The 23,464-nt window shown below is 46.2% G+C and overlaps 1 protein-coding gene across 1 annotated transcript in view; it reads left to right on the plus strand.

Annotated features, from left to right (window-relative positions):
- Positions 1 to 23,464, plus strand: part of mctp1a (multiple C2 domains, transmembrane 1a) — a 979,537-nt gene that overhangs the window by 34,282 nt on the left and 921,791 nt on the right. Inside the window, exon 2 of the mRNA XM_070884895.1 lies at positions 20,801 to 20,842. Within this exon, the coding sequence (XP_070740996.1) occupies positions 20,801 to 20,842 (42 nt within the window). The remainder of the gene's footprint in view (positions 1 to 20,800; positions 20,843 to 23,464) is intronic.

Raw genomic sequence — 23,464 nt, forward strand, 5'->3', positions numbered from 1 at the left:
AGTTGCTCTGAGCAATGTGCTGCTCAGAACGTCGCTTTCCCAATCCGCTAGGCGGCCTGCATGCACCCAACCTGAAGGTAAAAATGCCGGCCTAGCTGAGGAAGTCTCATCTGAGAAAACAAAATTCCCAACCTCGTATCCTAATCCACTGTTAACTCTGAGGTTGTTTATTTCCAGCAAAAATGAGTCTCAACAGTCATCAAAGAACTCACTGCAGAAAATGGGATGATATTCTGGCTATCTTATTGTCGAAGGATAACAAACCATCTCCAATAGCACAACTGAGAATTCATACTGTGGAGCATCACAGTAACCTTTCCCTCATACAAGGGGCAGCATTGTATTATTCTGCTGTCATCTTTTGGGATTTTTGGACCATTTTCCACAAAAGGATTAGGAAAAAAGTACTTTTAATGTTGGATTTTTAAAGTAAAGTATATTCTCATACGTTCATTTTATAAAATGCACCTAGACAATATGCTAATGGGAGTTAATTTCTCCAAAGACTGCAACCAATAAGCAATTCATTAGCTTGTCTTGGTGATTGGAAAAGACCTCGCACCAATTGTGTAGAACTGTCTTTGACTTCTGTCTATGAACAAATAGAGATAAAGCACGGAGACACAGTAGAGAGACAGTCAGATAGTAAGGGCTGTGAGAATGATGGAATGCAGCAGAGAGTAGACAGAAATGACTTCCCTGTCGGTAAAGAATGCTAGAATCAAGCACCATAACAAGATCCTGGATAACCTGAAATATCTAGGCTTTGAAATTGCGTACGGCCCCGGGGTTGGTAACAGCCGTGAGGCAGGAGTTCCTGTGGCAGGCGCGGAAACCCCGGCCCACGACCTATATTTGGGTTACTGCCCCCGAGAACAAGTGGACGCAACATATCGCTCTCCACTTTCTCAGTGGGGTGGGAGCAGGGCAGAAAGACTCCGTGGAGGTTGCATCATTACACGGTGGGACGCGTAGCGGTGCTGCGTAGATGCGGCTCTCCTCTTCATTAAAGATGAGGGCCAAGCTGCCCACTCTGCGGGCGGGAAACGGGGCCATTCCTGGATCACCAGGGAGTGGGATGTAGCCCGGCACACAAGCGGCCATCTTTTTTCTTTTACATTCCCCACCTCCCCTTTGATTATCACCCCATGAGCGGCCTACAGCCGGGTCTGCACCCCGTGAAGCTGTCATGGCAGCTTCAGGGGGCGCTACCCAATTTTCGCTCCGGGGCGAAAACGAGTCGCTGCGCACGATGATGGCATTGTCATTGCTGGCGGAGTGGGGTGTTACCGGTTGGAGCAGAGTGCCACCGGTTACCGTCACCACTAAACTTCTGCAGAATTTGGCAGGAGTCGGAAGCGGTGCCGCACTCGGGTGAAAACTTGTTTGTGCGCCGAACTTCTCCCCCCTACAACAACAACAACAACTTGTAGTACCAAATACGGGTGGACTGCTTATGTGGAACCCAGGATCAAACACCAGACAGAACACTGGAAGTCCAATATAATATTCAAGAAGGGGCCAGAGGTGGTAGTTGTTTGAAGTTACGGTGAAGTGAGAAGACAACAAAATGGCACTTGAGAAAGCTTGGGAGGAAATGTGCGAGAACCACAGACACTGAACTCTGCAAATCATACACCTGACCAAAGGCACCTCGGTCAAGTACTTAGGCTTCTTCCTGGGCGGCAGTGGGAAATGACTAGAAAAGAATAACACACTCTTGAACTTTCTGAAAATCGAGAGGTACAGGGCCTTCTCGAAGAAAATATCTAGGCTTACAATGGCACTCATCCTGCAAATATTACAGGTTAGATACTATCTGCACTAACCGACTCATCAAAACACATCAAATAATGACATGGGTAATAACGGCAAACCTTTTAGGCTGGAGTTTCGGCTTTTCTGTTTTCGGGGCGATAATGGCGGCCTGGCGGAAAAGTTAGCGGCCGGGAATTGTTTGCGTTTTAGTATTTAAGTTTGGGCATCTGGGCGTTGTACATCTCTCTTGGCACAAGGAAGGGAAACTCCTGAGCTAAAGAGCCGAGCTGTGAGCACTTCGAAAGAGGCCTGGGGGGGTGCGGCGAATAAAAATCACAAAAACATTCCTAAAATATTACCCACACCACTGCAACACAAAACGCACAAAGTTAAAACAAAAAACACTCGTGCTCACTTTTGTAGTTCTTTACCTTCCTCACCGCCGCTGGCATGGCTGGACTGCTCTGATTTCCCAGACGGTCACTGCGGGCGCAGTTCCGGGCGGACGAGTTGGGCAGGAGCTCAAACTCGCTCTGGTGTCGCAACCAGAGGCGTTGCACACCCGGCGCAGCTTTTCCTGGCGGTGCTGCTCAGTGCCACCGCAAAATCCGACTGGAGGATCATGGCAGGGCGCTGGAGACCTCACTGCCGCCTTTCACACCGCTCCGAGGCAAAACCCGTAGTGCAAAGGACTGGAAAATCCAGCCCAAAGGACGGCTACCCAGCTCGAATTCAGAGAAGGACCCAAAGCTAAACAACGAAACTTGGTATTCTGACACCCTTGAAGGTATGCGAGGCCCGGCGACATTCCACCCCTTGCCAGCAGCTGGCTCTGCCCACCCCATTCCCCCTCGCCAATGCCCCATCCATGCAGTGACACAAGCTGGATTTACAACTTGGATGAGTCATGTGAAAACTCGAAAAATACATTCAATTAATGGACCACCAGATACAGAGTACTCTTAAATAAGCCTGGTGACCCACTGATATGGTTAAAGCATAGCATGTTAATTATTTGTATGATTACACAAAGTTAAATTGCAGTGTTTTTTAAACTATGGAACAAACTTATCCAGGTGAACATTTTAAAAGGTCTAGTGTTGCTATGGATGCCTTCAGCAAGGCCACATTCAAATATGAAGAGTTGGCAGGTTACTGTCAGAACTGTTTTTCCTACCAGGCAAACAAGCTCCAGCATTAGCTTTGAGCCCCATCATTAAAATATAGTCAAATTGCAGTGTATATAAACCATGGAACAAGCTTATCCAGGTGCTAAATGATGATATTAGATACACAGCTAATCTATGGTCAGCATTAATAAATCAACAGCAGATCACAAGAGGAACACTATTATTGCAACCTTGGGTTACACTATTGTACAAGTAAATGTAAGGCAGGTGAATCAATTCCAGAAAAAGTAAGGCACTCGACTAATTATGGGAGCGACTGGCACCACTGAATCATAGATGGTATCTATGGGAGACCCCAAATTTATAACACTAACTTTATATAGTCTCTTGAAATTGTACTCTACTTTTATTTATAAATGAATCCACATTCACATTAACACTAAAATAATTAAATACCTCAAAGTATTTAATTAGCAATACGAGTTCACATTCATTCATACACATTAGAATACATGCTCCAATATTATAGCAATGGGTAATTTGTTTACTCATCTGTCTTTTTATACTTGGATTCGAGGCTATTTCTGGAGTATGTTTACCTGGTATGAAAAGCAGACCTGACAGCCACCTGCCACTTGTTCATATTTGAATGTGATCTTGCTGAAGGCAACAATAACAACACTAGGCTTCATGAAATGTCCACAGCTGAATAAGTGGCTCTGATTTGGTTAGAATTACAGTGTTTTTAACATTGAATATAAGCACAAAAAATAATTATCTTAATACCTCCTCCAGAGGTAAAGCAATGGGATCAATGAATATTTCAATGTCAACATAAGAATCCATTTTCCTTCATTAGAACCCATTCACTCCTGTTTTAAGTGTTGGAGTTATCTCGATTATGCAGCATCTTTTGGGGATGGGGGGACACTAGATTCTAGAAAATTGTATAGTACTTGCAATTGGAATTGGTAGTCCAGCAAATTAGACTCCAGCTTGGTTCTGGGTTCAAATCCAGGTCTGACTAACAGGATCAAAGTTTCTATTCTCTCTTGGATGTAAGGGAAATATGTCTGAAAAATATCAACCCAGGTACTGGTGAGCACAGACCAACAGCACATAATTGCCCCCAATTTGAGAATAACTGCCATTAAATTCATAATCTCATTCAGGTCGTGAGAACTGCAGATGTCGAAGTGAAGGCATTCACATTAGTGCTTCACCTGACCTGGCAGCACGTTTTGCTGGTACAGGATAATAAAAGTGGGCAAAGTGTTCTATTCTGCCTCCTTCCCCATCAAAAACATTCAGTTCTGAAAATGATGGAGATGATACCAGGCCACCTCCAGGTGAGGAGATTTTGATCTACCAGTAACTTCAAATTTAATTACTTTGTAAAAGCAGTGTAGGCACAACCCAGGGAAGGAACAGGAATGTGGGAGAACCCTTCTCCGGTTCTGCATCCCTGCTGGTTTTTGTGGTGGGTCTGCACCGGGGGCATGGGAGACGAGCTCCTTGGTGAGAAAAACCATTATGATATGTCTTTGGGGTCTTCGGACACCTTGCCTTGTCTTCTCTAGAAATTACACTGTTTTTCCCTATTAGAGTAAATTCATCCAGGTGTGCCAGAACAGCTGGAGCAGAGGGCAAGCTGATGGCCCCACAGCCATAGGAAGTGCCACCTTGCATCTTTATATCTAATATCTATTGAGTGCCAATAATTAATGCAGACTAAGCTGTACATCTGCTTATGGTTGATAGGTAGAACTCTTACAGGATGCTGACTGGTTAACTAGTAAACAGATTCAGCACAAGAAGGCAGCTGGTTTTCCAGTCCAGTTCTTTTTATTCACAGTATTCAGTAAAACTGTAATCAGTAGCCATGTTTAAAAAAGGAGAGAGGGCAAAAGCCGGTAATTACAGGCTAATCAGCCTAAGATCGGTGGTGGGGAAACTTCTAGAGACCATAATCAGGGACAAAATTAACTTTCACTTGGAAAAACATAGGTTAGTTAAAGACAGCTTGTTAAATGTCTGACAAATGTGACTGAGATCTTCAATGAAATCATGGAAAGGGTTGATGAAGATAATGCAGTTGATGTTGTGTATATGGACTTTCAAAAGGCGTTTGATAAAGTGCCACATCATAGACTTGTTAGCAAAATTGAAGACGTGATTAAAGGAACAGTGACAGCATGGATACAAAATTGGCCTAGAGATAGAAAGCAGAGAGTAGTGGTGAACGGTTTTTCAGAGCAGAGGGACGTATACAGTGGTGTCCCCCAAGGGTTAGTAGTAAGACCAATGTTTTTTTATATATGTATATGTTAATGATCTGGACTTGGGTATAGGTGACATAATTTCACAGTTTGTAGATAACACAAAACTTGAAAATGTAGTAAACAGTAAGTAGGATAGTTAGGAGGCAAAGATGAAGTGAGAAGAAACTCAGAGTGGAAGCCTGGCACAGCTGCTGTGGACAAGTCAAAAAGCAGCAGTACCTGATCCCTATTTGATAGCTGGCAAACTTAATGTTCTGCTGCATGAAGTGAGTTACTCTATTTGTTACTCCATTGTACCTTCTGCAGAGGACAGTAGTGTATTGTCCCTGCTTAGAGGTGGTATCAAACTTTGCATGGGCACCATCTCTAATGCTCTGAACTCCAGTGAACCCTGTCACCTTGGAAGAACTTGTGTCCTGTCAAGCTGATTCTTTCCATCTACACAGAAAGCAAAGAACACATTGCGCTTCTTGCAAAACAGGTCTCGGTCACTTGCTTCATGCATTTGATGCATCAATCTGACACATCATCAATGCGTGGAGGCCCCGACCTGCGTGAGAACACCAGCGGCAGGGAGGGGCCATAAAAGGAGCAGCGTGGCCCTAGGAGCAGCATGGAGCATACTACTTCAAGGAGCAGCGTGAGCTGGTGCAGGAGGGTGACGGCAGCGAAGAGGGATGTCATCAAGGTCCAGATCGGTGATTGGAGCGAGGGCAGGTACAGCAGGAGCAGCGAGGTTGGGGCGAAGGAGCGGTGAGAGATTATAGAGGGAAGTGATCGGGGCCCAGGGGAGGCGTGAGTTCGTGGCCCAGAAGAGGCGAGGGCTCAGGGGCAGCACGGGCCAGCCCACACTGCGATATGTGTGCGCACTAGGTCTGTGCAGCAGAGCTAGTCTCCAGTCGTCTTGGTTAATTCTTGACACTGGACGAAGACCTAGCTCTGTCAAGTCCGTGTGGTGGCTGGTGTGCAAAAAAAATCCAGGCGCAGGCATCTTTCACCCTTCAGGATGTAGTTCAGAACCTGGAATATTAGGTCCTTCATTCCTTCATTGAAACACCTGTGAAGTCATCCACTTTTGGTGTGGAAACAAGTCATCCTCGTTTCGAGGGACTGCCTATGATGATGATGGATAGTAGCAGACTTCAGGAGGACATAGATAGATTGGTGAAATGGGCAGACACATGGGGGATGAAATTTAATGCCCATAAGTGATGCATAAAAGGTTACTGCACAAGATAAAAGTTCACGGGGTTGGGGGTAATATATTAGCATGGATAGAGGATTGACTAACTAACAGAAAACAGAGAGTCAGAATAAATGGTTCATTCTTGGGTTGGCAACCAGTAACTACTGGGATGCTGCAGGGATCAGTGCTGGGACACCAACTATTTACAATCTATATTAACGACTTGGAAGAAGGGACTGAGTGTAACGTAGCCAAGTTTGCTGATGATATAAAGATGGGAGGAAAAACAATTTGTGAGGAGGACACAAAAAATCTGCAAAATGACATAGACAGGCTAAGTGAGTGGGCAAAAATTTGGCAGAAGGAGTATAATGTTGGAAAGTGTGAGGTCATGCACTTTGGCAGAAAAAACCCAAAGAACAAGTTATTATTTAAATGGAGAAAAATTGCAAAGTATTGCAGTACAACGGGACCTGGGGGTATTTGTGCATGAAACACAAAAGGATAGTGTTGTGTATGGAGAAAGAGTCACATTGAATACTGTGAGCTCAAAGTAACGTGTGACCTTAGTCTTTTATTGCAGGGCTCCAGAGTGCCTCTCCAACCTGTGAAGCCTTCTTAAATACCTATGCTCCCAAGGGATTATGGGATTCTGGTGGCTGTACAGAGTAAATACAAGTCCACATATACAACAACATTCCCCCCCAAAGACAATAGGCAGGCCCGTTCTTGGGTAAAATGTTCCTTGTGGTTGTAGACGCGTACTCCAAGTGAATTGAATGTGAGATAATGTCGGCTAGCACGTCCGCTGCCACTACTGAAAGCCTGCAGACCATGTTTGCCACATACAGCTTACTCGATGTCCTGGTGAGCGACAACAGGCCATGTTTTACCAGTGCTGAGTTCAAAGAATTCATGACCTGTAACGGGATCAAACATGTCACCTTTGCCCCATTTAAACCAATGTCCAATGGTCAGGCAGAGAGAACAGTGCAAACCATCAAGCAAGGCTTGAAGAAGGTAACTGAAGGCTCACTGCAGACTCGCCTATCCTGAGTCCTGCTTAGCTACCGCACGAGACCACACTCATTCACTGGGATCCCACCTGCTGAACTACTCATGAAAAGAGCACTCAAAACAAGGCTCTCGTTAGTTCACCCTGATCTACATGAACAGGTAGAGAGCAGGCGGCTTCAACAAAGTGCATACCATGATGGCGCAAATATGTCATGCGAGATTGAAATCAATGATCCTGTATTTGTTTTAAATTATGAACAAGGTCCCAAGTGGTTTCCCGGCACTGTTGTGGCCAAAGAGGGGAGCAGGGTGTTTCGGGTCAAACTTTCAAATGGACTCATTCATCGGAAACACTTGGACCAAATCAAACTCAGATTCACAGACTACCCTGAGCAACCCACCTTGGACCCTACCTTTTTTGATCACCCAACACACACATCAGTGACAACCAACACCACATTTGACCACGAAGCAGAACCCATCATCCACAGCAGCCCTGCAGGGCCCAACACACCAGGCAGCCCAGCAAGGCCAGCTGCACAGCAGCTCAGCGAGGGCCCAACAAATGATTCAACAAGACCAGCTTTCACACCGAGACAATCAACCAGGGCAAAAAGGGCCCCAGATCGGTTTAAACGGGGCAGAGGTGACATGTTTGATCCCGTTACGAGTCATGAATTCTTTTGAACTCAGCACTGGTAAAACATGGCCTGTTGTCGCTCACCAGGACATCGAGTAAGCCGTGTGTGGCAAACATGGCCCGCAGGCTTTCAGTAGTGGCAGCGGACGTGCTAGCCGACATTATCTCACATTCAATCCACTTGGAGTACGCGTCTACAACCACAAGGAACATTTTACCCAAGAACGGGCCTGCATATTCGACATGTACCCTAGACCACGGTTTGGAGGGCCAAGACCATAAACTTAGCGGCGCCTGCCTGGGTACATTGCTTAACTGTGAGCATGTATTACATCTGTGAACGCAGGACTCCTAAGTCCGCATCGATACCGGGTCACCACACGTGGGATCTGGCTATCGCTTTCATCATTACGATGCTTAGGTGGGTACTGTGGAGGTCATTGATGAAGGTGTCTCTACCTTTCTTGGGGATCACTACTCGGTTGCCCCACAGAAGGCAGTCTGCCTGTATAGACATTTCATCTTTGCGCCGCTGGAACGGCTTTATCTCTTCCTGCATTTCCACTGAGACACTGGACCAGCTACCGTGAAGCACAAGGCTTTTGACTAGAGATAATAAGGGTCCTGGCTTGTCCAGGTTTTGATCTGCCGGGCAGTGACGGGTGATTGCTCACTCTCAAATGCTTCCATAACCATGGCGAGATCTGCGGGCTGCGCCATTTCCACCCCCATGGTGGGCACTGGCAGCCTACTGAGAGCAGCGGCGCAGTTTTCTGTGCCTGACCTGTGGTGGATGGCGTAGCTGTATGCGGACAACGTGAGCGCCCATCTCTGGATGCGGGCCGATGCGTTGGTATTTATCCCTTTACTCTCGGAAAACAGGGATATAAATGGGTTATGATCAGTTTCCAATTTGAATTTTAGCCCGAACAGGTATTAATGCATTTTCTATACCCCATAGACACACGCTAACGCTTTTTCAATCATGCTGTAGGCTCTCTCAGCCTGAGACAGACTCCTGGATGCATAAGCAACCGGTTGCAGTTTTCCGAAATCATTATCTTGTTGCAATACACACCCGACGCCATATGACGACGCATCACATGCTAGTACCAAATGCTTACATGGATCATACAACACAAGCAATTTGTTTGAGCAGAACAATTTTCTCGCTTTTACAAAGGCATTTTCTTGGCTTTTGCCCCAAATCCATTCACCCCCTTTTCGTAGTAAGGCATATAGTGGTTCTAGCAGGGTGCTGAGACCCGATAAGAAGTTACCAAAGTAGTTCAAGAGTCCTAGAAAGGACCGCAGCTCCGTCACGTTCTGTGGCCTCGGTGCGTTCTCGATTGTCTCCGTCTTCACGTTGGTGGGCCTGATGCCTTCCGCCACAATCCTCCTTCCCAGGAACTCCACTTCAGGTGCCAGGAAAACGCACTTCGAGCATTTTAACCTGAGCTCCACGTGGTTGAGTCAACTAAGAACCTCCTCTAGATTCTGCAGATGCTCGACTGTGTTCTGACCTGTGATCAAGATATCGTCCTGAAAGACCACGGTGTGCGGGACTGACTTCAGTAAACTTTCCATGTTTCTCTGGAATATCGCTGCCGCTGATCGAATTCCAAACGGGCACCTGTTATAAACAAAAAGACCTTTGTGCATATTGATGCAGCTGAGGGCCTTCGATGATTCCTCCAGTTCCTGCGTCATGTAGGCTGAAGTCAGATCCAGCTTCGAGAACGTCTTTCCTCCCACCAGTGTTGCAAAGAGGTCGTCGGCTTTTGGTAGTGGGTATTGGTCCTGCAGGGAGAAATGATTGATCGTTACTTTGTGATCGGCATAGATTCTGACGGTGCCATCTCCCTTAAGGACTGGGACAATAGGACTGGCCCACTAGCTGAACTCGATCGGTGAAATGATGCCCTCTCGTTGCAGCCGGTCTAGCTCGATCTCTACCTTTCTCTCATCATGAATGGTACTGCTCTCACCTTGTGATGGATGGGTCACGCTCCCGGAATTAGGTAGATCTGCACTTTTGTTCCTTGGAATTTCCCGATGCCTGGTTTGAACAGTGAAGGAAATTTGTTTAAGACCTGGCACACGAAGTGTCGTCAGCGGGCGATAGCGCTCGGATGTCGTCCCAGTTCCAGCATATCTTTCCCAGCCAGCTCCTGCTGAGCAGCGTGGGACCATCGCCCAGTATCACCCAGAGTGGTAGCTTGTGCACCACTCCATCGTAGGAGACCTTTACTGTAGCACTGCCGATTACAGGAATTAGTTATTTTGTGTACGTTCTTAGTTTCGTGCGAATTGGAGTTAAGACTGGCCTTGAGGCCTTGTTGCACCACAACCTTTCGAAAGTCTTTTTGCCCATGATGGACTGGCTTGTGCCCGTGTCCAGCTCCATTTAGTTCAACATTCAACATAATCGGGGCACAATTCGTGGTGAATGTGTGTACTCCATGTACCTCTGCCTCCTCTATCTGAGGCTCTGTTTCGTCGTGATCCTCCTCTGCAACATGGTGGTTTGCAGGTTTAACAGGCTTAGCAGCTCGCCTGCACACTCATTGGAGGTGTCCCATTGTTCCACAGCCCTTGCAAATGTATCCTTTGAATCGGCATGAATGAAAATGATGATCACCCCCGCAGCGCCAACAAGGTGTTAATGGCCTTGCATTCATCACCCTTGATGGTGGACTCTGAGACATCTGCGGACATGTGGCTGCAGGTATGTGTGACCTGCCCTGTTCATTATGATTTGAAAACAACATCCTTTTCTTCACAGTACTTGTAGCAGCACTCGTGTGCTGAGAGATTTGCTTAGTATTGTCACTGGTGGCAATGAATGCCTGGGCTATCGCTATGGCCTTACTCAAGGTTGGGGTCTCTACAATCAAAAGTTTGCAAAGTATGGTTTCGTGGCCAATGCCAAGTACAAAAAAGTCTCTGAGCATGTGCTCCAAATGTCCTTCAAATTTGCAATATCCTGCAAGGCGTCTTAGCTCGGCGACATAACTTGCCACTTCCTGGCCTTCAGAACTTTTGTAGGTGTAGAACCGCTAATCGCCATCAGAACGCTTTTCTTCGGGTTCAAATGCTCTCCGACCAGTGTGCACAGATCATCGTATGATTTCTCCACGGGCTTCGCTGGGGAGAGCAGATTCTTCATGAGGCCATACGTTGGTGCCCCACAGACGGTGAGGAGGATCGACCTTCGTTTGGCAGCGCTCTCTTCCCCATCTAGCTTGTCGCTCCATAAAAGTTTCCCAATCATCTCCCTCCAAAAATTTCTCCAGGATGCCCACTGTTCTCTGCATCTTTGGGTTTGCTATCTGTATCTCGTTGCCAGTTGTTGTGTATGGAGAAAGAGTCAGACTGAATACTGTGAGCTTAAAGTAACGTGTGAACTTAGTCTTTTATTGCAGGTCTCCAGAGTGCCTCTCCAACATGTGAAGCCTCCTTAAATACCTGTGCTCCCAAGGGATTATGGGATCCCTTGGGACTCCAGGGAATGAACCCTCTGGTGGCTGTACTGAGTAAATACAAGTCCACATATACAACAGATAGTATGCAGGTACAGCAAGTGATCACGAAGGCCAATGCTATCTTGGCCTTTACTGCAAAGGGGATGGAGTATAAAAGCAGGGAAGTCTTGCTTCAGTTATACAAGGTATTGGTGAGGCCACACGTGGAATACTGCATGTAGTTTTGGTTTCCATATTTACGAAAGGATATACTTGCTTTGGAGGCAGTTCAAGAAGGTTCACTAGATTGATTCTGGGGATGAGGGGGTTGACTTATGAGGAAAGGCTGAGTAGGTTGGGCCGCTACTCATTGGAGTTCAGAAGAATGAGAGGTGACCTTATCGAAACGTATAAGATTATGAGAGGGCTTGACAAGGTGGATGCAGAGAAGATGTTTACACTGATAGGGGAGACTAGAACTAGAGGGCACGAACTTAGAATAAGGGGCCACCCATTTAAAACAGAGACGAGGAGGAATTTCTTCTCTCGGAGGGTTGTAAATCTGTGGAATTCGCTGCCTCAGAGAGCTGTGGAAGCTGGGACATTGAATAAACTTAAGACAGAAATAGACAGTTTCTTAAACGATAAGGAGATAAGGGGTTATGGGGAGCGGGCAGCAAAGTGGAGCTGAATCCATGATCAGATCAGCCATGATCTTATTGAATGGCGGAGCAGGCTCGAGGGGCCGTATGGCCTACTCCTGTTCCTATTTCTTATGTTCTTATTGTCTTATACTGGAAGGAAGAATGAGATGCAAACAAGTTATGCTAAACCTTTATAAAACATTGGTTAAGCCTCCGCTGGAAACATAGAAAATAGGTGCAGGAGTAGGCCAGTCGGCCCTTCGAGCCTGCACCACCATTCAATAAGATCATGGCTGATCTTTCACCTCAGTACCCCTTTCCTGCTTTCTCTCCATACTCCTTGATCCCTTTAGCTGTAAGGGCCATATCTAACTCCCTCTTGAATATATCCAATGAACTGGCATCAGCAACTCTGCAGTAGAGAATTCCACAGGTTAACAACTCTCTGAGTGAAGAAGTTTCTACTCATCTCAGTCCTAAATGGCTTATCCTTTATCCTTAGACTATGTCCCCTGGTTCTGGACTTCCCCAACTTTGGGAACATTATTCCTGCATCTAACCTGTCCAGTCCCATCAGAATTTTATGTGTTTCTATCAGATCCCCTCTCATCCTTCTAAACTTCAGTGAATACAGGCCCAGTCGATCCAGTCTCTCCTCATATGTCAGTCCTGCAATCCCTGGGAATCAGTCTGGTGAACCTTCACTGCACTCCCTCAATAGCAAGAACGTCCTTCCTCAGATTAGGAGACCAAAACTCAACACAATATTCCAGGTGAGGCCTCACTAAGGCCCTGTAAAACTGCAGTAAGACCTCCCTGCTTCTATACTCAAATCCCCTAGCTATGAAGGTCAACATACCATTTGCCTTCTTCACCGCCTGCTGTACCTGTATGCCAACTTTCAATGACTTATGTACCATGGCACCCAGGTCTCGTTGCACCTCCCCTTTTCCTAATCTGCCGCCATTCAGATAATATTCTGCCTTCGTGTTTTTGCCACTAAAGTGGATAACCTCACATTTATGCACATTATACTGCATCTTCCATGCGTTTGCCCACTCGCCTAACCTGTCCAATTCACCCTGCAGCCTCTTAGCACCTCCTCACAGCTCACAATGCCACCCAGCTTAGTGTCATCTGCAAACTTGGAGATATTACACTCAATTCCTTCATTCAAATCATTAATGTATATTGTAATAGCTAGGGTCCCAGCACTGAGCCCTGCGGCACTCCACTAGTCACTGCCTGCCATTCTGAAAAGGACCTGTTTATCCCGACTCTCTGTTTCCTCTCTGCCAACCAGTTCTCTATCCACTTCAGTACATTACCCCCAATACCATGTGCCTTAATTTTGCACACCAATCTCTTGTGTGGGACCTTGTCAAAAGCCTTTTGAAAGTCCAAATACACGACATCCACTGGTTCTCCCTTGTGCACTCTACTAATTACATCCTCAAAAAATTCTAGAAGATTCATCAAGCATGATTTCCTTTACATAAATCCATGCTGACTTGGACCGATCCTGTCACTGCTTTCGAAATGTGCTGCTATTTCATCCTTAATGATTGATTCCAACATTTTCCCCACTACTGGTGTTCGGCTAACCGGTCTATAATTGCCCGTTTTCTCTCTCCCTTCTTTTTTAAAATGTGGTGTTACATTAGCTACCCTCCAGTCCAAGGGAACTGATCCAGAGTCGATAGACTTTTGGAAAATGATCACCAATGCATCCACTATTTCTAGGGCCACTTCCTTAAGTACTCTGGGATGCAGACTATCAGGCCCCGGGGATTTATCGGCCTTCAATCCCATCAATTTCCCTAACACAATTTCCCGCCTAATAAGGATATCCTTCAGTTCCTCCTTCTCGCTAGACCTTCGGTCCCCTAGTACATCCGGAAGGTTGTTTGTGTCTTCCTTCGTGAAGACAGAACCAAAGTATTTGCTCAATTGGCCTGCCATTTTTTTGTTCCCCATTATAAATCCACCTGAATCCGAATGCATGGGACCTACATTTGTCTTCACTAATCTTTTTCTCTTCACATATCTATTGAAGCTTTTGCAGTCAGTTTTTATGTTCCCGGCAAGCTTCCTCTCGTACTCTATTTTCCGTCTCTTAATTAAACCCTTAGTCCTCCTCTGCTGATTTCTAAATTTCTCCCAGTCCTCAGGTTTGCTGCTTTTACTGGCCAATTTATATGCCTCTTCCTTGGATTTAACACTATCCTTAATTTCCCTTGTCAGCCACGATTGAGCCACCTTCCCCATTTTATTTTTATCCAGACAGGGATGTACAATTGTTGAAGTTCATCCATGTGATCTTTAAATGCTTGCCATTGCCTATCCACGGTCAACCCTTTAAGTATCATTTACCAGTCTATTCTAGCCAGTTCACGTCTCATACCGTCGAAGTTACCTTTCCTTAAGTTCAGGACCTTAGTTTCTGAATTAACTGTGTCACTCTACATCTTAATAAAGAATTCTACTATATTATGGTCACTCTTCCCCAAGGGGCCTTGCACAACAAGGTTGCCAATTAGTCCCTTCTCATTACACATAATCCAGTCTAGGATGGCCAGCACTGTAGTTGGTCCTCGACATATTAGTCTAGAAAACCATCCCTAATACACTCCAGGAAATCCTCCTCCACCACATTGCTACCAGTTTGGTTAGCCCAATCAATATCTAGATTAAAGTCGCCCATGATAACTGCTGTACCTTTATTGCACACATCCCTAATTTCTTGTTTGATGCTGTCCCCAACCTCACTACTACTGTTTGGTGGTCCATACACAACTCTCACTAGCGTTTTCTGCCCTTTGCTATTCCGCAGCTCCACCCATACCGATTCCACATCATCCATGAGAATGTCCCTCCTTACTATTGCATTAATTTCCTCTTTAACCAGCATCGGCACCCCGCCTCCTTTTCCTTTCTGTCTATCCTTCCTAAATGTTGAATACCCCTGGATGTTGAGTTCCCAGCCTTGATCACCCTGGAGCCATGTCTCCGTGATGCCAATTACATCATATCCGTTAACTGCTATCTGTGCAGTTAATTCGTCTACCTTATTCCGAATATTCCTCGCATTGAGGCACAGAGCCTTCAGGCTCGCCTTTCTAACACACTTTGCCCCTTTAGAATTTTGCTGTAATGTGGCCCTTTTTGTTTTTTGCCTTGCGTTTCTCTGCCCTCAATTTTTACTATTCTCCTTTCTATCTTTTGCTTCTGCCTCCATTTTATTTTCCTCTGTCTCCCTGCATAGATTTCCATTCCCCTGCCATATTAGTTTAACTCCTCCCCAACAGCACTAGCAAACACTCCCCCTAGGACATTGGTTCCGGTCCTGCCCAGGTGCAGACTGTCCGGTCCCACCTCCCCCAGAATCAGTTCCAATGTCCCAGGAATTTGAATCCCTCCCTTCTGCACCACTCCTCAAGCCACGTATTCATCTGAGCTATCCTGCATTTCCTACTCTGACTAGCACGTGGCACTGGTAGCAATCCTGAGATTACTACTTTTGAGGTCCTACTTTTTAATTTATCTCCTAGCTCCCTAAATTCGTATTGTAGGACCTCATCCCGTTTTTTACCTATATCGTTGGTACCTATATGCACCACGACAACTGGCTGTTCACCCTCCCTTTTCAGAATGTCCTGCACCCGCTCCGAGACATCCTTGACCCTTGCACCAGGGCAGCAACATACCATCCTAGAGTCTCGGTTGCGGCCGCAGAAAGCCTATCTATTCCCCTTACAATCAAATCCCCTATCACTATAGCTCTCCAACTCTTTTTCCTGCCCTCCTGTGCAGCAGAGCCACCCATGGTGCCATGAATTTGGCTGCTGCTGCTCTCCCCTTATGAGTCATCCCCCTCAACAGTACCCAAAGCTGTGTATCTGTTTTGCAGGGGGATGACCGCAGGGGTCCCCTGCACTATCTTCCTTCCACTGCTCTTCCTGTTGGTCATCCATTGCCTATCTGGCTTTGTTCCCTTTACCTGTGGTGAGACCAACTTGCTAAACATGCTATTCACGTCATTCTCAGCATCGTGGATGCTCCAGAGTAAATCCACCCGCAGCTCCAGTGCCACAATGCGGTCCGTCAGGAGCTGCAGGCGGATACACTTCCCACATACGTAGTCGTCGGGGAGACTGGAAGCGTCCCTGACTTCCCACATAGTTCAGGAGGAGCATAACACGTGTCCGAGCTCTCCTGCCATGACTTAACCCCTAGATTAATTTAATTTGACAACAACAATGCTAAAAGGATACTTACTGATAAAGAAAAAGAAAAAGAAAAACTACTTACCAATCACTTACCCCCTTGGCTGTGATGTCGCCTTTCGATTTCTTTCTACTTCTTTTTGCCTCCTTGCTGCAGCTGCACCGGCTAGCGTCCTCGACGTCCCGCTCCGCCTCCTCCGACTCCCCGCTGGCTGGTCGACGACTGTTGGGCCTATTGTCGGCCTCTTCGACATCCCGCTCCGCCTCCTCCAACTTCCCGCTTCAGTTCAGCTTCGGGGCGGGACTTCCTCGCCAGGTGCCCATTTTATCTTCCCAAGTTCTATGCTCAGCCCCTCAAAATCAGCTTTTCTCCAATCTATTAACCTGTTTTTTGTCATACCTATGTCCTTTTCTATTATCATCTTAAAATATATTATATTATGGTCACTATTGCCTAGATGTGCCCTTACTTTTACTTCTCTTATCTGCTCTGGTTTATTCCCCATTACTAGGTTCAATAACAAATCCTTCCTTGTTGGGCTTTTTACATATTGGGTTAAAAAGGAGTCCTGTACACAGTGTAGGAACTTCATTCCCTTATCCGCTTTACCTAGCTCTTCTGTCCAATTAATATTGTGGTCGTTGAAATACCCCGTGATTATTATTCTGTTTTTTACTCATTTCCCTAATTTGTCTGCATATTTCTTCCTCCACCTCCCTTCCACTATTAGGGGGAAAAATTGCCCACCGCCTGAAATGCAGTGCACCTATCCAGTTTCAGATGTTTTTACCAGTGTGGTTGATGCAGTGATCTCTTGAGCGAAATGCCACTCTTTGGCTTTTTTTTCCAGCGGACCGGAAGTCGGTCATAATGGGGGCGGAAGTGCGGCGGTGAGCGAACGTTCGCACACTAGAGGGGTGCAAGTTGGGGGTGGAAGGACTGTCCTTCGCTGTCAGTCATATGTTATTATGGCTTCTATTTCTGTCTAGCTGATAATGGCTGTAGAAACTATGTTATTCCTAATAAGTACAGCTACTCCACTTCCCCTTTTTCCCCCTCTATCTTTTCTAAACATGTTATACCCTACAATGTTTAATTCCCAGTCCTGATTTTTCTATGGTCATGTCTCAGTAATCCATTCTATGTCTGGTTCCTCCCAATCGCATGATTGCCTCTGTGGTTACTGCTTGTAATATTACAAGGTGTGCCACCAGAGGGCACTGCATTGCTTGGAATATTACAAGGTGTGCCACCAGAGGGCACTGCATTGTAGGTTACCTGTACAAGTGTGCCAGGCCAAGTATAAAAGGCAGGGCACCATATGTGATCCTCACTCTGGAGCTACATTAAATGGACTAAGGTCACTACAGTTCAAGCACAACACATTGTCTCGTGGAGTTATTATTAGAGCATCTGAAGACATAACAATTGGCGACGAGATTACGGACCTTCACGCGCAAATGGCTACCCTTGGTATGTTGCAGCAGTTCGCCAATGGTGATGATTGAGAAGCCTTTGTGGAGAGGCTCAACCATTTCTTCACAGCAAACGATTTGGCAGTCAACAATCCGGCCACACTGGCTGATAAGCGCAGAGTTATCCTGCTAACCAGTTGTGGGCCCACCTTCTATGGCCTCATCAGGGACTTGCTGGCACCAGCGAAGACAACGACCAAGACGTACGAGGAGCTTTTAACACTGATCCAAAAACAATTCAAGCCCAAAGGGAGCATCCTCACACCGGTTTTATACACACCAAAGGCAGGAACCAGGAGACCGTGGAATATGCTGCAGACCTCAGGAGACTGGCGGCACCATGTGATTTCGGCGACTACCTCACCGAAGCGCTGCGGGATATCTTTGTCATCAGAATTGGCATGAGGGCCTTCTTCATAAGCTACTATCTGCGGATACCACAATCACACTGCATAAGGCCATCTCCGTGAGCCAAGCACTCATGACCTCGACCTGCGGCTCTAGGCAGATGACTCATTCTCAGGACTCAAACCCGGCAAGTACTGTGCACAGAATGGCATCTTTTAGAGGCTGGACTGTAGAACGCGAACCTTCTCAGGGGAGAGAGAACAGGCCCCCGAGTCCCTTAACTCAGAGTCCGCCGAGGGGGCTAATCGAGTAGCACCATGCTGGCGTTGCGGAGGGTATCACAGGGCTCACCAGCACAAAAGGGCCACCTCCAGCGAATGTGTAAAAGAAATGTGACTCACTGTGTTGATGAAGAGTCTGCAGATGGCCATGAATCCAGCGCGGATTATGAAGCGATAGGCAGAGAGGCAGCTCAGCTCCATGATGAGGTATATGGCATGTTTACCTGCACCACCAAATGTTCTCTGAGATAAATGGTGTTCCAGTCTTCATGGAAGTGGACACGGTAGGCTAGCCAGTCAGTAATGAATCAAGAAGCCTTTGAGAGGCTATGGGACAATCAGGCTGAATGACCTAAGTTGGTCCCAGTTCAGGCAAAGCTGAATACCTACACCAATGAACTTATCCCAGTCATTGGTAGTAAAGATACTCCATGGCGGTGCAGTGCACAAGTTACCCCTGTGGATTGTTGCAGGTGATGGACCAACACTACTTGGAAGAAGTGGATGGAGAAGATCCATTGGAGCTGGGAAAATGTCATCTCTCCAGCTATCGACGTCCCCTGCGCTCAGAGGCAAAGCAAGCCCTCACCTGAGGTTGGATCTGGCACTAGAGAGCAGGCCAGCACAGCACCCGAAGCACAGACCGCTCAGCATGACTGCGTGGAGAGGATCCAGCTGAGACGACCCGAACGCACCTTCCAGGCTCCAGTGGCAGGACTCCGGAGGAATAAAATCAGACCCAGAGGCGACTTCCCAGCTTCGGTAGCAGAACCTGGGGAAAGGAGGATCACAGCAGTCGACATCGTGGGTGGAAGAAAGATGACGCCCAAACCACGAGGTGAGGCGCTGAAGAAAAAGATGGCGGCGGCTGGACCACGAGGTGCAGCGCTGATGGAGCAACACGTGACACCAAACGGAGAAGAGGTTTGGGTAAAGATAATAAGGCTCTCTTAAAGGAGGCCCACAACTCACCACACTTAAAGGGATAGTTCCACACTCTCAATCAATGTAACAGCAACTGTGAGTTAGATGTAAAATGTGTAATTGATGATCAGAGTTGTGTACATGCAATAAGGAGTGTACATGCAATATTCAAAAAGGAGTTAGATGAGGTCCTTACTGCTAGGGGGATCAAGGGGTATGGCGAGAAAGCAGGAATGGGGTACTGAAGTTGAATGTTCAGCCATGAACTCATTGAATGGCGGTGCAGGCTAGAAGGGCCGAATGGCCTACTCCTGCACCTATTTTCTATGTTTCTATGTTTCTAAGCAAGGAAAAGTTGCGCGATTGCGATCGGAGCTACAGGTTATTTACAATGAGTAATGAAATGTTGTGCGATGTAGGATCTTAACTGCATACAGTCAATGCAGCGGGCAAACACCCATCGGGAGCACACAGGTCCAACGAGCTACCCAATGCTGTAGCCTGCGTCCATGGGACCAGAGTGATGCACCACGGAGTGTGGCCACAAGCAGCTAATATATACAAGCTGCAGAGCAAGCGATCTCAGGAGGGCAACGACAACGGTATCGATACCCTGCCCCCGATCGGCTCCACCTTTCAGGCACCCGATGGCACAAACTGCCATGAGCCTGAAAGAGCAAACTGCGCTGAGGTGCAGCCCCCAGACCCTATCGCCACCAAGGCTAAACCCAGGAACGAAGGGTCACCCACAACGGTTCTCCCAAATGGGACTGGGACCAGCTGGGATCCCAAACTAAATAATGCCCAGGCAAGCCAGTCAGCAGTTCCCTGTGCACTGCTAGACAATGGCTCCTTAGGGAGCAGCAGTGACCTGGGGCGCAAGGAGAGGACAGGGAGGTCACAGGAATCAATGGCAAAAGCCCTGAGACCAGGCAACTTGAGCCAACCGGGTTCCCACTGCCAGCACTGGGCACCGCGCCATCACTAGACTACCTGGACACCATCCAGCAGTTCTGGCACTAGTTTGTACTCACGCACCGGTGCTGACCCCAGCACTGACCCCAAGTATATTCCAAGTATGTACCTCACCATTCAAATGTACGTACCTCACCACGGTACCATGAATGCAGTACTGTAAATGCAAATTTTTTTGGATTTGAATGTATATGAATGTAATGAGCCAACGGCACAATCTATATGTGGGGGGGAGAGAATGGAGTGGTCATAGACGCACAAACAGAAACCACCAGCAACTCTACTGCCAAGGAAACACCACCTACTCACCCAAGATGGAAACAACCCTCCAAGGGTCAACCAGATAGAGCTAAGCCCAGAGCACAGTCAATGCAAAGGCGATTTGCACTAAGGACTGGGGGAGAGTGATGTCATGTATCCTACATGGTTACTGCTTGTACTATTACAAGGTGTGCCAGAGGGCACTGCAATGGGAGACTTGTAGGTTACCTGTACAGGTGTGGCAGGCCTAGTATAAAAGGCAGGCCACCAGGTGTGATCTTCACTCTGGAATTACATTAAATGGACTAAGGTCACTACAGTTCAAGCAAAACACATTGTCTCGTGGAGTCATTATTCGAGCATCTGAAGACATAACAGCCTCCATCTCCCCTGTTTTATTACAGACACTCTGTGCATTGCTGTACTGACAATTTAATTCATTTTTAATAAGATTTCCTCTCACTTTATGTTTAACCATTTTTTTAGACTCCTGTTCTATAACTCTATTTGTTCCCTTGCCGTCAACGTTCTCCCTTTTTTCTTTCCTATGTTCCCTTTTGCTGTTTTGTTTATATTTACGTTTCTTGCAGATCCCTCCCCCTTACTGGTTATTCATGTGGCCCATACTCAATACTTGGCTGCTTGCTATAGAAAATTTGCAGTCTGACTTTAATATCATGACTTAATGACATGTTGTAAAGATAGATTCTATAAAGGGCAGGAGCAAAATGCCTTCAGGCTAATGGCACTTGGCGTACAATGGGCTCACTGCTTCCTCAGCAAAAGCAACAATTTATTTTAGCATTTAAGCTAAGTGGTGAGTCCCAGCTTTGGAGAAAAAGAAGTGATGGGGAAATTTCTCATGAGACATTGAAGGAAATAGATTTATTGATTTAACAATACTGTACAAGATAATGAAAATTCTAACTATGCATAGTATATTATGCTAGCACAACTAAAACACTCAAAAACCTGGATTTTCCTCATAAGTACAATGATTGAAGTGCAATGGGGCAGGGCTTCCACCAGCCTGCTAACTCCATCTTGTTGCTGGATTTAGCAAACGTCATGTGATTAAGACCCATGTGACGAATTCGCACCTCCGACTGAGAGCTCGCTGGTGGCGGACTAGGAAATAGAAGCTCTGGCATGCTTTCAATGCCTCCAGAGCTTAAAGAGCCCAGCATTACTGGGAGCAAAAGGTGAAGAGGAGAAGAAGGGCATAACATCTGTGCAGGACACAGAACCCAAAACATTTTCACATAATTCCACAGAAGTTCTCCTCAGTGAGATTCAGGAAAGGAAGGAAGCCCTGTCAGGCTCAAACAGCATAAAACTATCCAGGGGTAAAGTGTAGTGAACAGTGGACAGAGATTCGCTGGCAGTTATTGCCATTGCCACAACCGCTCAAATAGCTACTCATTACCACAAGCAGTTTAATGACCTTACTAGATCAGCCAAAGTAAGAAGTTTGAAACTGACACTCCAATAATTAATTTGATTGCCACTTACAACCAGAGATGGATTAAGGGTGCCTCGAGTCCGGGCAGTATCCCGGCCATGGGCCCCCTACTCCCATTCACATCCTGCAATAAACTACATTAGTGAGCTATGTCACAGGGCCCTATACTGATTATGCATCAGGTCAAGGTCAGACCAGGTTTACATCTCAGGTTGTGTTCTCATTGATACTATGACGACACACATTTAATATTTTATTATGTTGCCAAACAATCAAATTGATACCTTGATGAAATCCTGTAAAAACAGTAAACAACAACGCTTTAATAAAAAAAATTCTTACATTTTGAAACTAAATCGACAACGACAACAATTTAGAACAAGACAGCGCGATTTTTTTGGAAGACCATCATTTGTCATTTGCATTCCATTTTCTCCACAGAGGTAACTACAAATATAAATTTACATTGGTCTTTTCCCAGATTTTTGTCAGCTAAATTCGTCAGTGATTTTCGAGAAGTCAAGTCCTTTCACTACTTCGCTCTCGATGCTCATGATTGAAAGACTATAAAGTCAATCTTGTCCCATTCAGTTCCTGAACTCATCCTTGAGGCGTTTCGAGAAGCACCGCTCATCACTGCAATGTGATACCATCATCAACAGATATATCTGAAGAGCTATTTCAATGTTAGAAAATGTTTGGGTGAGAGCGTGTGTATATGGAGGAACTGGTACATTCTCAACTCTGCTGACCTAGTTTGTTTGACACAAATTGAGGTTTGAAACTGTTGAGGATGCCATCAAGCTAGAAGACTGGATGAATTCTCAATCATAGGTCCTAGATCTTTGGGATAGGAACGGGCAAGATTTGCTGTGGCTTGCTTGATCCCATGAGTCGAGAGAGCGGTTAGCTTGGACAGGAATCCAAACTTACAGTTGATTTCCTTGTATGCTTCAAGGCGGTGTTTCAAGGTACTGATTAGTTGATCATGATGACAAGGAACACTTCAGTTTTGAATTTCTCCTTCGGTGACAGCACAGTGTTTTCAGCATCTCCATTGTCATAGCAGCGGTTGCATACCCAGACGCGCCTCTGAGCTGAATTGTATTCATTGTAGCCACACAGTTGAATCCCTAGATCTTTGAAGTTCTCAAACTCTATCCGCTGGGTCTTCACAAAATCGACAAAGGACTCGAGTAAGGACACCATGACATTCAGATTCAAGCTGGTCTCTTGAAGCGAGAGATTGGTCAGGTGAAAGCACTTCAAGACTGTGTTTCAAATAACAATCCAGTTGAATCCAGTTTGCCTAGTTGGTCAAGGATCAATTGAGCTTCATTTCGGCATTCAACTTTCAGTTCCACATCAGTTGCCAGGCATTCCAACACTT

This window comes from Pristiophorus japonicus, chromosome 1 (genome assembly GCF_044704955.1).
Source record: "Pristiophorus japonicus isolate sPriJap1 chromosome 1, sPriJap1.hap1, whole genome shotgun sequence".
NCBI lineage: Eukaryota > Metazoa > Chordata > Chondrichthyes > Pristiophoridae > Pristiophorus > Pristiophorus japonicus.